This window comes from Cyprinus carpio, chromosome A21, assembly GCF_018340385.1.
Source record: "Cyprinus carpio isolate SPL01 chromosome A21, ASM1834038v1, whole genome shotgun sequence".
Lineage (NCBI taxonomy): Eukaryota > Metazoa > Chordata > Actinopteri > Cypriniformes > Cyprinidae > Cyprinus > Cyprinus carpio.
Genome location: NC_056592.1, coordinates 205901 through 222500, shown reverse-complemented (window position 1 = coordinate 222500; position 16600 = coordinate 205901). Strand labels below are relative to the sequence as shown.

Here is a 16600-nt window from a genome sequence, read left to right as displayed (position 1 = left end):
GAAGCAGCAGTTGTTAGCTCCGCCCCTGTGTTAAATATTTTTAATGCGTTAAACAGAAATAATTAATCGCATGCGTTAATGTGCTAATTTTGACAGTTCTAGTTCAGCTCTGTATATGGATGATAACTGATCCTTTCTTTGCATCTCAGGGAGGCCTGATCAACTTCGAGAAGAGAAGGAAGGTACGTCTGAACAGAAGGAACAGTTCCTGACGCTGATTCTGACACGCTAGCCTCGCGTTGATGACATGTTGATCTGTCTCTCTGTCTGTCTCCCTCTGTAGGAGTTTGAGGTCATCGCTCAGATTAAGTTGTTACAGCTGGCGTGTAACAATTATAATTTTAAGCGTGTCGTGGGGTTCAGCGCATGGCTCTCCAGTGTGGAGAAGCTCTCGGAGGCTGAGAGGTGAGACATCAGCATCGCTTTAGATGTGCAGAAATAAACACACACACACACACACACTCCTGAATACTGCTCTGGGTTTCCTGCAGCTACAGTCAGTCGTGTGAGATTGAGCCGCTCTCTGAATCGGCCTCCAACACGCTGAGAGCCAAGAAGAGCTCAGGAATCATGAAGAGATGGAGCGAGTGAGTGCTGACCATCACATCCACACACCCGCTGACTGTTTAGATGGCAGATTCAGTCATCATGAATTACGCTGCTTGAGCAGACTCCTTGTTTAGGCCCAAAATGTAAGGTAGCTTAACATGTATTTTCCATGGAGAAGGCAATCCCAGAATGCATTACAGCAAGCTCACTGAGAGATGAGAGTTGTTGGAGGTATTAGCGATTGATGTTTTGTCGCGGAGGTGGTGTTTATTGTGTCTGTCTCTCAGTCGGCAGCCCGGGGGTTCGGGGGAAGCCGGATGCAGCGGTTCTGGAAGCTCTCACTCAAAGTCTTTCGATCAGCTGCGTTTCCCGCCGGGTTTCAGCGGGTCGGTGGGCGACGGCGGTGACTCTCTCAGCGTGACGTCCGCGGGGTCCAGCAGCTCTGACGTGGAGGAGGTCAACATCAGCTTCATATCTGATTCACCAGATGCTCTGGAGAGGAAGGTGAGGAGATCGTCTGACTGCTGTTCAGTTCTCATCATCTTGTTTATCCGACAGTGTCTCTCCAGAGGACAGGCTTATTTCCTTCAGTTGCTCACTGTTGTTTCCATCTAGATGCCAGCTGTTTGAAGCACACAGATATGACCCAGACAACAGCAAAATGCATCGCCCTAACAGAAGGGTCTTAAACTTTGAGGGTTATTTTCGAAATGAGATGTCGAGTGGTTCCAGAGAAACCTTTGAAATATATGTTAATACTAGTCTGTAACAGGGCTGATGATGTCTATGGGCGTTTTCACACCTAGCCAGTGTTTGTTTTGGAGCCTAGTGTATTTCTCCCATAGTGTGGTTTGTTTAAGCATATATGAACACAGCCAGCATGCTTGGATCCACACCAAAACAGTCTTTGAACTGGTTTATTGTGGTGAGAATGAAATTCAACCCAATGGACCAATGAAGCAAGCTGTTTCATAATTTATAATGGGAATGTGTTTTGTAAAAAGCAGCAGTGTCAGTGATGTGGCTAAGCACATTAGATATCGAACTCCAAAGCACGTCTTCATCCTCAAATGTCGTCTAATTGCTCTTATCCAAAACAGGTGAATTACAAGAACACATCATTTTGGTGTGCTTTGAAATGTTGTTTTGGAAAAAAGCAGCTGATCTGCAGGTCTGAAAACGCCCTGTGGTCTGTAATGTGCTCTCTCTCCGGAGCTCTGCTGTGTCTGTCCGTGACTGTAGCTTTACTTCATTCCTGTAGACCTCCACGCCCTTCGTAAAACATTCCAATTCTACCTTAGGGAAGTGCGGCCCTACGGCAGACCTGATACCCACGGTACTCAATCTCTCTCACCTCATCCCGTCTCTCCGCCCGTCCATGTCTGGAAAACACTCATTTCTCTCATCCATTCTGGAGTTCATCATCACTGGCGTTCACTGAGTCAGCGTTTCTGCTGTGTGTCTTTGTGTTTGTGTGTGTTAGTGACGGTCAGCTGGTTGCAGACCACTCTAGTTGATTGGGCTCTAGTCGTCTTTCTTGTGTGTGTCAGGGATCCCGACTAAACAAGTAACTAGTGAGACGTTAGCTCCTAAATTGACAGCCAAATTACGTTTTCTTTAGAGTACAAATGTCTAAATTGCTTGATTATTCTCTGCAAAGGCATGTGCCAGTGTTTCCACTAAATCTCAGCACAACAATGTATTGATTTAAATAATGCACTGTATTTCACTTTAGTTATCACTGTATTCTTCACGGTGATTTAAACAGTCGACTTGCTTGTGAATTATAGACTGATTAGAAACTGTTGGACTGATTGATTTGTTGATGATTCAGCCCTGTGTTCATGCAGAGAGTGCAGCAGGACAGAAAGATGCTGAACAGCGCTGTAGGAAACACTGATACATGCTCTAAAGATGTCATTAACTAACCCCTCTGTTACCAGCTCTAACAAGACTTTAATTGATTGTTGCAAATGCAACTATCGTAGTCACAGTCGGGACTCCTGGCATGTGTGTGTGTGTGTGTGTGTGTGTGTGTGTCAACACGTGATGGTTTACTTTCACTGAGACTGTGGATTTTATCCTCTCTGGAATCATCAATCCTTCTCTCACTGCTAAAATCTGAACTCATAGACAACTCAAGCTGCAGACGTCCTCAATCTGTCTGTCTGTCTGTGCTTCAGTTCTGGGAGTCCACGTCTCTCTCGTCTCTGGACGCGTCGGGTCTCGGCTCAGGTTCCGGCTCCAGCAGTGCCTCCTCATCTTCGGTGTCGTCCACACCGGTCACAGGGTCTCGCTCACACAAGCGCTCCGTCTCCGGCGTGTCCAGCTACTCGTCTCTCTCTCTGCCACTTTACAACCAGCAGGTGGACGACTGCTGCATCATCAGAGTCAGCCTGGACGTGGACAACGGAAACATGTACAAGAGCATACTGGTGAGAACAGTGTGAAATAACGGAGAGACCGAGCAGGAAGATTTGTCTAGATCAGAGGCTCGCATATGGTTTTGTTTCAGATTTTACATCAAGTCCAAACAGTACCAAAAGCGTTTATCATATAAAAGTAAACAAACTAGTTTAATCACCATGTGATCCAGTGGTGCACAAAGTTTGTGAACCCTGTCAAACTCAGACCTGTACACGCTTGGATCGGGATGTGTGTGTGTTTGTGTTTCAGGTCACCAGTCAGGATAAGACTCCTGCGGTCGTGAGGAAAGCCATGGTGAAACACAACCTGGACCGCGAGCGAGCCGAGGATTATGAGCTGGTTCAGAAAATCAGTGAGGAAAAGGGTCAGTCACAAAACAGCTAAAAGATAAGCTTAAACATACCTTTGCTGATATTTGCTTCCTCATCTTGCTGATGAGCTCAGTTGGTTGGAGGATATTGAAAGTGATCTGATTTTACAGTAGGTGCTGTTATTTTATTTCCACACAGAGCTGAAGATTCCTGACAACGCCAATGTTTTTTACGCCATGAACTCCACGGCCAACTATGACTTTGTCTTGAAGAAGAGAGGTTTCCCGAGAGCAGGCCGAACCAAACATGTGGCCAGCTCCACGCTGCCCCGCATGAAGCAGAAAGGTCTGAAGATCGCTAAGGGGATCTTCTGAATTCCCAAACTCTTGTTGTGTCGGTACAGCAGAAGCTGGATATTGGCGCTCAGCAGAACTGCTTGTCATCGCCTGGACGGCCACACTCTCCCGCTGAGAGGCGATCTGTGTGTTTACAGTCATTCCCGAATCTCCGAGACCCGCTTCGTCTGTGATGTCAGCTGTAGATCGGAGGACCGGTCCAAAATCAGACGTGTGCAGTGTGAAAGCTGGAGTGCTATGAACTACGGTACCAGAATGCCACTGTCCTCTTTCACATGATGGTGTGGTCATCTGACTGATCACATGACAGGAAGAGTCTGCACACGTTCATCAGTGTTTTTCCTCTTATCTATCACGGTGGTGCTCAAGCCCATGAAACATCTCTCTCTTCTTCTGTTTCATGCTTTAATTTCTCACACGTTCAGAGATGCCGAGTGACTTTGTTGATAAAAGTAAGATGTCTTCATTTGAAAGCAAATTCTTTTTGTTGCCACTACAAAATATCATTCTGGAGGAGACGGTGCTCATGTGTAAACCTGAGCAGTGGATATGGAACGAGACGAGCACTGAATTCCGGGAGTTTCTAACATGAGTCTTTTTCTAGTATAACAGCGCAGTGGCTCACTGTGACTCTCGACTTCAGTATCTCAGAGATCACACGTGCTCCGGTGTCTTCAGTCCTGTTAGCTGTACTCTTCAGCGCCTCACATCACAGTGTCACATTGCCAGTTCCTGTGTTCGGTTGCTGTGTCGCTGCAAATTGATGCGTGAAACCCCCTTCTGAAATGCGACCATAACTTTTGAAATTAGAATGAAATGCCAAAAGGTTTCCAGGTGTTCGGCGGTCCGGAGACACTGGCTGTAGTGATGATGAACCGGCCCTGAGATCAGAAGAAGAGAGAAACAACACGAAAAGTGAAACTGCACATAAAAAGAGAAATGAACATGTAATGAGAGTTTGTTTTATTTTACCTGAAGTTCAGTGGTTGTTCATGACTGAATGCTTCACAAAGCTGACCTGCCATAGATCCTTTATGTGTGACCATGTGTGTGTGTGTGTGTGCGGTGCGCGTGCGTGTGTGTGTGTGTGCTTGCTATGCTTTAATGTCTTTGTGTGCGTGTGTGTTTGTGTGTGTGTGTGTGTGTGTGTATGTGTGTGTGTGTGTGTGTGTTGTGTGTGAGTGAATGGGTGGGTGTGTGTGTGTGTGTGTGTGTGCGTGTGTGTGTGTGTGTGTGTGTGTGTGTGTGTGTGACCACGCGCGCGGGTGTGTGAGGGTGTGAGTGTGTGTGTGTGTGTGTGTGCGTGTGTGTGCATGTGCTTGCTATGTTTTAATGTCTTTGTATGTATGTTCACATCTTGTGCTCATGTCAACAAAACCCAAAGGGCCAAAGATCTCTGCGCTCTCCAGAAGCGTCCCAGTCCAGTGAGGTCAGCACTGCCTGTTCAGGAAAACCAACCGTTTCCCAGGATCTCTCAGATCAGAGTGAAATAACACAGATATCTGGTGCCATTTGTCTTTTTCACTGTCAAAAAAATATTTAGGGAAAAAAAACAAGATTTTATTATAACTCGCCTGCGCTGGTTTTGTATCTTCTTTTGTGTAATTTTTGTACAATATGAATTGTTCTTTGTACTTTTGCCTTTCATTTGGTTTGAGTGTGTGTGTGTGTGTGTATTTATTGATTTGTAAATACTTTTTGTAGCATTGTACATTTAGTTTCTTCTCCCATGTAATTATGAACTAATATGTAAATATGAATATATCTATGCGAAGTTTATACCACTACAGATAAGGGATTGTGTTTCTTTCAGCTCTGTTGACTTTGGGTTTTCTGTTTGTCTCGTCTTTTTTCATGGTTTAAATTTGCTATGATTTTTTTCCTTATGATGCACTGTTTCTAATATTGGCGAAAACGACTAATAAACACATGCAGTGCGATTCATCTAGTGCTCTTTTGTTGTGTTCTGCATGCTTTAGTTCATAAAGACAGACACAGTACTGCACTGATGTGCCCAGCAGGTGGCGCTATGATGACAGCTTTGAGTTCAGATTAAGAGGCAGATATAACTCCACACACCTGGTCAGCTGCACACTATTATAAATGCACCGTGAAACCGGGACTTCTCAAACAACACAGAAAGAAAATAAAACACTTATTCCACAAGTTCCTCTCCATTAAAACACTGAAGTCCCATTCGTTCTTCAGCATTGAGACAAAAAAACCATCGACGTGTAAACAGAACATGAGAACTCTTACCAGAGAATAACATTTGAGAGCTTCATCAGAGGGAAACCTGTCTGAAAACATCAGATATATATATAATGCTAGTGCTACGAACATAGTTTACAAGCGATGCTTTCGGGAAACGAACTGCTGTTGCTTGGAAAAGACTAAGAGATGATTCTACCTTTTTACTGCAAACAGAACGGATGGAAATATAGGCCTATAATAAAAACAACGTCTTTTATCTGCTATTAAAATTAAGGACTAAATGAAAGTAGAGTTATTAAACAACACAAAGGTTTGGAGTTAAAACCTGTCAGATGAGTTGAGCTTCTACAGTAACTTCTTCTGTATCCTCTTCTTGAACTTTACCTCACGATTACTGACCGTTAAATACCGTTTACATGTTTTGCCGCTCTTGCTGAAGACCGCGAACAGGCGCTGTCACGTGACACGCGCTACTTTACTCAGCGCCGGTCAGAATGGACCAATCAGAAGATATAAAAGATTTTATTTCAGTATAAGAAAATTAGTTTGATCGTTTTACAAATCTTTTTACATTTCAATTAATGCATTTAGCAGACGCTTTTATCCTAAACGAGTTTAAAAATTACCAAAAGCAAACTGTCAAAGACAACGCTTTTGGTGTGATTTTGATGTAAATTAATAGATGTTTAATGAACGTTTGTAGCTCAAAGGAGACTTCAGGAATATAATGTCCTCTTCGCTCGAGTTTATTGACGTCTGCGCACAGTAATCAATGAGAGTCGAGGCAGAGCGCCCGAGCCAATCAGGGGAGAGACCGTTCTGCGTCAGTGCGTGCCGTCAGTGCGTGCGCAGAGCTCTCGTGCCCTTGGTGTTTGCTGAACTTCAGAATCAGTGTAATAAGGTATGATTGTCGTTCAGGTGTGATTTATTCTGTTAACTGTGTTTGCTGTGAAGTGTATTTGTGTGTGAACACAAGACAGAGAGAGAGCTGCTCACACAGTGTTAGTGTTCCTCACCAAACACATAATCCTCATCAGACTCCAGATATTCGTGTGTTTGATGATTCCTGAACTCGTTCTTTGTAGAAACTGTTTATTAAGATTTAACAGATAATGAACCAGATGCAAGCTGAACCTCACAGAACCTGCCAGAAACACTTCTGTTCTTCGTATTATATTAGGTTTAGTTTATAGTTCGCTTTAAGAAAAAATTCTAACAGTTCTAAAAAGAAGCTATCAGTTCCAAACCGGTCAGAATCTCTTTATAAAAACAGTGTCACAATGCAAGCTTGGTCCCTAAAACGAGTTTAATTTCTTAACTTGATGTGATTTTCATGTTCTGATGAGTTTGGACTCTGTTGAGAGCGGAGATGTGTGTTAAATGTTTTCTCTGTGTCTCTTCTTCAGGATGGGTTTCATGCTCTCCAAAACCATGGAGCAGAACCTGCAGAAACAACAAGAGTTCATGCTGCACAACACACGACTGCAGGTGCACACACACACACACACTAACACACACACACACACACTCATACTCACACACACACACACACTCACTCACTCACTCACTCACACACACAACACACGACTGCAGGTGCACCTCACACACACACCTCACACAGATACACACACACTCACTCACTCACTCAAACACACCATACACACACACACACACACACACCTCACACAGATACACACACACTCACTCACTCACTCACTCACTCAAACACACCATACACACACACTCATACTCACACACACACACACATACTCACACACACACACACACACACACACACAGACACACACATACTCACACGCACACACACACACACACACACACAGATACACACACACACCTCACATACCTCACACAGATACACACACACTCACTCACTCACACAAAAAAACCAAACACACACACCACCACACACACACCTCACACAGATACACACACACTCACTCACTCAAACACACCATACACACACACACACACACACACACACACTCATACTCACACACAAATACACACACACAGTTGTGTTACAACACAGATACACACACACCACACACACACACACACACTCACACACACACTCACTCACACACACACACACACACACACACACACACACACACACACACACCTCACACAGATACACACACACTCACTCAAACACACCATACACACACACACACACACACTCATACTCACACACACATACACACACACACCACACACACACACTCACTCACTCACTCAAACACACACACACACACACTAACACACACTCATCACACATACCTCTCACACACACACCACACACACACTCATCACACACACCTACCTCTCTCACACACACAACGCCACACACCACACACTCACACACACACACACACACATACCTCACACACCTCTCACACACACAGAGAGATACACACACACACACCATGCACCACACTCACACACACACACAAGAGAAGATGCGTCTGGAGGATGACGTGTTGTTTTCAGCATCTAGGATGATTGTAAAGATTGCTGTCCTGATCCAGAGCCTCAGCGTGTGTGTGTGTGTGTGGTGTGTGTGTGTGTGTGTGTTTCGCTGATCTCCAGTTAGCCGAGAGCCACACATGTTTTATTGCAATCGTGTTCTGCACGAAATGCTTGTTTTCTGATGGATCTCGGCCCGTGAGGCAGTCATCATCGGTGACGTTATGAAGAGAAAAGTCTCCACCCGCAGACAGATTATGAAGAATTCAGTAAAATATGGTTGTATTTGTTTGTTGCCGTACAGCTCACAGATATCAGCTCATAAAGCTCTGATGAGTCACACATTCACTCTCGTTCCCTTCACCTCTCTGCCCTGCTTTCAGATCTCTTCCAACAGAATTACCTTTCCAGCTTTAGTTTTAAACATGAGATCACAAAATAACTCTGTATTTCACTGAAACATCACGAGGCTTGTGAGCTCTCTCTGTTCTTTACACATCTTCTTCTTCATGTACTTATGTCAGTAACATACAGCAGTCCTGTCTGTGTAACTACAGCAGATCTCTCTTTATAGTGTCGGATGAGCTGTTATTCTCTGTGTTCGATCAGCGCAGGTATTTCTGAGCCACAGGCGCGTTCAGACGCTCATAAATACTCGTTATCACCCGCAATCTAATAAACGTCCCAAAGCTCCTCCAGCACTCCCAGGAACGTCTGCTCATCTTTCTAAATATTGTTGTAACTCATTGAACTTCATATTTACTGCAATTTCTTTAAGGTTAATGAAAAATCATGATCTTTGTGCTCCAAAAATGCCATGAGGTCACATGGAGAGGAATCTGCTCCACATTCACACACAGCCTTTCCTTCTTCAAGACGTTCTGCAGAAGTGTGTAGGAACGAGAGCAAATTACACTCGTCTCCACTAAAATTACAGGAATTGTAATTAAAATTTTTTTTTTTTTTTTTTTAGCATTTTTGCATTAATTACGTCTAAAATGAGTGATGTTTTTTCGAGTATGACTGAAGAAAAGAACTCGTGAGAGTGAGTTAGTGATGAGAAATATAAAGGCTGGTTTGTCTCGTTTCCGAAGCGTGTCACGGATGTAAAGATGGTTGACCCTGATGAGCTCGAAACGTCTCGAGTCCCTCACCATTACGCTGTCAGAGTGATTTCAGCTGGACACTGCTGTCGATCCGCTCATAAAGCGGTCGTCTCATTGTCGAGCGGTCAGACGTTTGACCGGCTGTCAGCCGTGTTTCTCGTCTCTTTGTTTATCACTTCCGCTGCTCTGGAACTCAAACTAATGACATTTTAATTGTCCTGAAAAGGCAAGATGATGAAATTGTGGGTTACGTGTGAGCTGTCGCTCAGAAAACAGACGGACGCTTCTCAGTCCATTCCACGGTTTTACTTCAATACAGAAGTCTGTTCACGATCAGGTTCATGCATTCAGCAGACGCTTTTACACCAAGAGAGAAAGTCGACAAAACCTCAGTGACGTCCGGCAGATTTCAGCATGCTTTTTAACATTTGATGAACTAATCGCTAGAATATAAGTGGCCTTCATATATTTCTTGTACTTGACATGAGCGGCTGTCTCGAAGCTGTTTCTAAACAGTAACGGAGGCATGTGTTCGGGGTTAGTTTGGTTCATTGCAGTCTCTCGCTCAGTCTTTCGTCTGCTTTACGGTTAACAGAGCCGTCCAGAAATCTTCACACGTGGCCTTTCAGGAAAATGTCAGTGAGTTTCGCGCCTGTGTTTACACTTCATCACCTCCGTGTCGCTCTTCATCTCATCGAATCAGCTGCAGATAAATGAATGTGTGTTTGAATACCTGCTAAAGCTCATTTAGATGATTAACGTGACCCTAATCAATGAAAACACACTCGTCTGTTTTGCTCGTAGAGTTTACTCCTTTGTTCTGGACAGTAAAGAACAGATTTTGACTGTGAGCAGAAACATTCGTGGAAATCATCCTGTGTTTATTCACCATTCATACCTTAGTAAAACTAGCTTCTCCTGGGATCCTGTAAATGTGGCTAATTAGTGCTCAACAGGAGTGAATGAGCGTGAGGTGTTTGCACCCTGTTGTAGATGTACGTGATGTTCATGATGAGGTGAGCTCCTCCGGTTCTGCGCATGCGCTGAGGTTCAGTTCTGGATTCATGCAGTGATTTACCTGTAAGTGAATATGAGTCTGATTGAAACATTCACAGTCTATATAAACAAGACTTTCATAATCTGAAATCAGATTGGATAGAAATGATGCGTGTTTGAGGCACGAACGCTTTCTGCTCAGATGAGAAGAACGAGACCTTGGCGCACTCAGCTTGATTAGCACTTAACGAGCTGATTGGTTAAAGGTAATTAATACCTTTGTGTCAAGTGGAGTGGTGCTAAATGATTGGACCCTGAGGGGGGCTGGGTTATCGTTGACTTCACCTCGTTAACAGACTTTATTCCTTGTAATTTACATCGTTTTGTACAGAGAAGCTTTCACATCGTTAAAACACCTGAGGAGCGTGAAATCAGGGAACCTGTAATCGGTCACAGCACGTCTGATTCACAGCTTACCGTCACATTAAAGCTGCTTCAAGAAACTCCGTGTGAAGTCGTGTCAGAGAACTTCCGCTTGCCGACAGGAAGTGGCTTTGATGAAGTGCGTCTGACCTGGAGACAAAACACGCAAATGTGAGATGTTAACACAGGCCACATACACATGCAGTTATGCTAATGAGGACTGCTGAATAATCAGCTACATGATATCCACTTTCACATATAATATCACAAAAAAGAGCTTCAAATGGTCATTCATATCAAAACACAAACAAAAACAACATCACCTCTGAGTCACACACACACACACACACACACACACACACAGAGTCTGGTTGACTATTCTTGTAGGGACTCTCCATAGGTGTAATGGTTTTTATACTGTAGAAACTGTATTTTCTATCACTCTACCCCTCACAGAACACTACTGACAGTTCTTGAATTTCATAAAACACAGTTTTGTATGTTTTTTAAGCCACAGGAAGTGTCCTCATAAACCATATATACCAGTAAAAACACACACACACCACAAACACACACACTCTCTCTCTCTCTCTCTCACACACACACACACACACAGTCTCTCTCTCACACCCTCTCTCACACACACACACACACACACACCCTCTCTCACACACACAAACACACTCTCTCTCTCTCTCCCCTCTCTCTCTCTCACACACACACACACTGTCTCTCTCTCTCTCTCTCTCACATACACACACACACACACACACACACACTCTCTCTCTCTCTCTCTCTCTCACACACACGCACACACTGTCTCTCTCTCTCTCTCTCTCTCACACACACACACACACACACACACTCTCTCTCTCTCTCACACACACACACTCTCTCTCTCTCACACACACACACTCTCTCTCTCTCACACACACACACACACACACACACACACACACACACTCATGTCAGTGTGATACAGGAAGCTCTAAGCACTCAGAGTGTTTGTGTTCCTGTAGTTGGAGCGTCAGCTGCTGATGCAGAATCAGATGCGTGAGCGTCAGATGGCGATGCAGGTCGCCTGGTCCAGAGAGTTTCTCAAGTACTTCGGTTCCTTCTTCGGTTTGACTACGCTGGGTCTCACCATCGGGTCTGTCCACACACACACACACACACACACACACACACACACACATACAGAGTTTCTGATACCTACATCTTTATGTGATGTTAGAATAGTCTTACAATGATTTCCATACATTGACTCATGTTTCATCAATGACCCTAGTTCTTATTTCATTGATCCTCATATAGTGGTGTATGATATATATCGTAATTTTTGTTTAAACGATATACGATTTAAAATTAGTATATAGTATAGTATATCTCAAAGACCAAACAGAAACACAGAGTGCGCACACACACTGAGATGCAGGTAACGCTCTCTCTGTTTGATTTAGTCTATTAAAATACATTTAGAATTCCCCCAAAATTCAAGACAAAAGTCTTGAATTTTGGGCAAAAATGTCCCTGTATGTCTTTTATATTTATATCTCCTGATATAGTTAATATCACACAAAGGGTGACGTTTTCTCCAAATATCAGTATGATTGCACGTGTGATGATGATTTTATAAAACAGCACAGCAGAGTTTCATTACTGAATCAATCCACTGTTTGAACGATTCAGTTGAATGAATGACTCAGTGACTCGCTCATGGCCTTATAAAGGCAACATGCCCATAAAAGGGAAAAATCAGTTTAAACTTACTGGAAGAGTTCATTTCTATTACTGCTGCAAACGAACCACCGCGGAGAATATGAAGAATATCAGAAGCTGTGGGAGCCCTAAACCTGCCCAAATACCAGTATCGTCTAATTATCGTTATCCACAAAATTCCAGAAAGTATTGAGAGCATCTTTTGTCATTATCACGCACCCCTATCCTCAAATGTTCAGATTGTGAAATAAATAATGAAAATGACCAGTGAGCAGAATGAGTGATTACAGAACGATCCCGAAGAGTAACGTGTGCTGATCTCTGGTGAGCGTGACGTGAGTTTATTTCTGTACCTGTCCCTCCAGGATTCTCCCTGATTTTTGTGCTCAAAACGATGGATTCTGTGGTGGTAATTTCCAAAAATTTGTAAAGTTTTTTTCATAATTAGTACAGCACATTTACCATATTCTAAATTATTTTGGATGCACAACAGTCATACATGAAAAAGAAGAAACAAAATGCAAGAATTTTGTTAATTTTAAAAAGAAACAAGTGACAACAGGACAAATAAGTGCAACACACAGATAAGCAGTGCTTTATACAGGGACTTCTTATTTGTGCTGCTGCTGTTGTGTGTCTCTGTCGTCTGTATCTTATCACAAGGACTACTGAACAGCGTAGCTCTGGTGTAGTACATCTGGACATTGCTTCGCCGCTCCGTGGCAGTTGTGTGAGACTCCTGTGAGAAAGTTTTGCTGAAACGAAATGCGCGATATCTGTATCCTATGAACAATCCATTCCAACTTTAATCAAATTAGGGATCATTTAGTTAGACCATTATAGTTATTATTAGTTTTGTGAGAGTTTTTCGATTATATTGCGGTGAAATGAAGAATTATGCAGTATCGCCAAAAAATGTCATTTTGTTGATTTTGTGTTGGATTCAGCGATCACTGCTGTTGTGATTGAGAGCGAGTTACCTGCTCACACACACACACACACACACACACACACGCGTCAGAGGATTGTGAGCGTGTCTGTATGTTGACAGAGCCGTCAGAAAGAGGAAAGCGGCTCTGCTGGCTCCTGTGGTTCCTCTGAGCTTCATCCTGGCGTATCAGGTGGACGCGGCGTACGGATCGCTGGTGCACCGCATGAGGGGTACGAACACACACCACCTCCGACTCTCAGAATACCCAGAAACCTCTGAATCTCAGTCTGGAGTAGAAATGCATTTCATATCTGTTTCATCTTCAGCATTTATGATGTTGTCTATTATGATGATTAAATGTCTGAAGTGACCCCAACTCCAAGCAGCTGTGTGACCTCTGACCTCACGTTACGTCACTCACGCCCGCCGATGATCATTTTGTTTACTCTATTACAACTGATTGATTATTGATTGGCTTTATTCCAAAAAGATCCCGCTTTGATTTCCCAGAGGTGAATGATGCGGGGTCCTGATGTTGTTAAAGTGTTGTTTGATGTGATGCAGAGGAGGCCGAGAGCATCTTGGCGTCGGAGAGCGAGCGTCTGGCTCTTCCTCAGGGGATGCCCACGTTTGAGAGCATCGAGAAATCCCGGCGAGCCAAAGCTCATCTGACGTCTCTGCTGGAGAAATGAGGAATCCTGACGTCTCGACTGATCGACTCCAGCAATGTTTCCTCCATTAACTGAAGGAGGAAGCTCCGGTGAGATGACCGATCTGTCCTCGAACACAAAGCCAATATTTCACCCAAAATTACTTCGGTGTCATTGATCATCATGTGACGAGTCGATTCTCAGGCGTCTGCCTGATTATTAATTGTTGAACATTTTTCCTCTTGCTTTGAAAGAAACATGTTGCATGTTTTTCATTAAATATGATTAAAAGATGTCTTGTGAATTTTCATCTTGATTCATTATTATGAAGAATCCAACAGTGTTCAGTTTTTATTGTGATCGTGATCTTTGTGTCCAACAATAAATCGTTAAAGCTTTAATGTTTTACTTCCATGACGTGTGTGTGTGTGTGTGTGTGTGTGATACAGAACCACAATATTTTATTTGGACTGATTTTATACAAATGTGTTTCTTCAAAATGAAGCCGATTGTTTATCATGATCTTTTATTGGTTGATTTTCTTTTGTAGAATTTCTGACCAAATTATGAAACATAAAATTAATATTTTGGAAATAATTGATTCATTAAATAGTATTACAACATTTGTGCAGTGACTTCATTCCTCATTTATAATAAATATTCATAATAATCATATCAGCAATATGTCAGGAATTAGAAAAGCATGTTATTGATATAAAAGAGCTCAATAATGAGTTTCAAAGAGTGTGTGTGTGTGTGTGTGTGTGTGTGTGTGTGAGAGAGAGAGAGAGTGACGTCAGTCCGTGTCTGTATAAAGTCTCTCTGAGCTGATGGCGAATGATCAGAAACCAGCAGCTCGAGGAACTTCAGCAGTCTTTTATAAACTCTTATTAATGTTCGTTCTGAAGATGTTTCGCGTGTTGTCTGCTGTTCTGCTGCTGTGTGTGTGCGGTGTGTGTGTGCGCGTGAGCGCGGAGCGCGCGGGAGATTTCGGAGTGAAACTGTGCGGGCGCGAGTTCATCAGAGCCGTGATCTTCACCTGCGGAGGCTCCCGGTGGAGGAGGAGCGCGCAGGACCCCGGTACGTGCTCATCTTCATCACACAACACTCGTGTACTCACACCATCATCACCCGCCGGGGTTAGTTAGAGAAAACTAAAACCGTTCAACAAAGATCCTTACTTGAAATTTAAAATATTTAGGAAATACAAAGCAACATTACTTTTAGTTTAATGATGTACTACAAATTATAACTTGAAATGCATTTGTTAATAGAAACTATATAGACATTTTAAAAACGAAAAAAAACAACAACAAAAAAACAGAATTACTCAAACTTAAAGTAAAATTAAATACAAAAATAAAAACTCATTTAAAGTATTAAAAACTATAATAGTATCACAATGATACTTAACACAGCATCCTACGAAACCACCACAGTATGCTACTTTACATCATCATCATCAATAATGTGTTTATTTAGAACCGTACAATCAGTAAATTAGCCTCATTTAAGATATAGAAAGTCCTGGCTTATTTAAATATCACAGTCTGCATTTGTTACAGGAAAATATCAATTTAGCAACAGATATTATTGAATTTGTTGGTCATTCTGTATTTCAGACGTAATTTTAGGTGAAAGCGCAAGAATATAAATTCCAGACTAGAGCTCTAATAATACATCAATGTGATATTAATGATATTAGTGATACTAATGTGACTAATAATAATACATATATGAAAACAATGTCAGGAATCAGTCTACTCGTGTATATTTGCAGCTGTAGTTTTAAAATATCTCTGACTATTATCAAGTCAAGTCACCTGTATTTCTATAGTGATATATGATTTATAATTGTGTCAAAGCAGCTGTACAGTGTTAAACAGGAAATAGACTGTCCATACTGCAGAAGACACTAACCGGTTCATTGATGATTCGGTGTCAGCTCTCTTCAATAGTGTCTGATGTGCACTCGATCATAAGGCAGTATCTTTGTGATGTGAAGATCTGCTGGTGTGTGTCGCAGGTCTGCTGCTGCTGGACGCGCTTCAGGACGCTCTGGACACAGACGAGGCGCTCGGACCGAATGCAGACCCGTCCCTCGCGGAGCTGCTGCCGGTGATGATGAGCGACAGACCGGAGACGCTCGAGCGGCCCCGTCCCGACCGGAGGAAGCGGAACTTCTCCATGGGACTGGCGGGAATGTGCTGTAATCAGGGCTGCACCAAAAACGACATCGGCCTCCTGTGCTGATGATGATGATGAAGGACTCACTGATGAAGAACTGAACTGTTAGATCGTCCCAGTGCTTCATTTGTGTTCATTTATTTCACATCTGTTCATATGACCACATGAATAAACAACTTCTTGATTGCAACTTTTATATTTACTGACTAATAATCTGTTCATAAGATTCACCAAACGAATA

At 42.9% G+C, this 16600-nt stretch overlaps 3 protein-coding genes across 3 annotated transcripts in view; all 3 read left to right on the top strand.

The window, feature by feature from the left end:
• Nucleotides 1–4779, top strand: part of LOC109046316 (ral guanine nucleotide dissociation stimulator-like) — a 12734-nt gene extending 7955 nt beyond the window's left edge. The window contains exons 10-17 of the mRNA XM_042778475.1: nucleotides 150–182; nucleotides 284–405; nucleotides 492–587; nucleotides 837–1053; nucleotides 1811–1885; nucleotides 2733–2984; nucleotides 3226–3340; nucleotides 3486–4779. Coding sequence (XP_042634409.1) covers nucleotides 150–182; nucleotides 284–405; nucleotides 492–587; nucleotides 837–1053; nucleotides 1811–1885; nucleotides 2733–2984; nucleotides 3226–3340; nucleotides 3486–3661 — 1086 coding nt within the window. The 3' untranslated portion in view covers nucleotides 3662–4779. The remainder of the gene's footprint in view (nucleotides 1–149; nucleotides 183–283; nucleotides 406–491; nucleotides 588–836; nucleotides 1054–1810; nucleotides 1886–2732; nucleotides 2985–3225; nucleotides 3341–3485) is intronic.
• Nucleotides 4780–6618: 1839 nt separating this feature from the next.
• On the top strand, nucleotides 6619–14573 carry plgrkt (plasminogen receptor, C-terminal lysine transmembrane protein). The gene is made up of 5 exons (XM_042778473.1): nucleotides 6619–6758; nucleotides 7264–7345; nucleotides 11892–12022; nucleotides 13643–13752; nucleotides 14087–14573. Exons 2-5 carry the CDS (start codon nucleotides 7265–7267, stop codon nucleotides 14212–14214), a joined length of 450 nt encoding a protein of 149 aa, XP_042634407.1. The 5' UTR covers nucleotides 6619–6758; nucleotide 7264; the 3' UTR covers nucleotides 14215–14573.
• A 424-nt stretch (nucleotides 14574–14997) lies between these two features.
• On the top strand, nucleotides 14998–16600 carry LOC109046388 (relaxin-3-like). Its single transcript, XM_019064137.2, has 2 exons — nucleotides 14998–15252; nucleotides 16199–16600. The coding sequence occupies exons 1-2, from the start codon at nucleotides 15003–15005 to the stop codon at nucleotides 16423–16425; spliced, it is 477 nt and encodes a 158-aa protein (XP_018919682.2). The 5' UTR covers nucleotides 14998–15002; the 3' UTR covers nucleotides 16426–16600.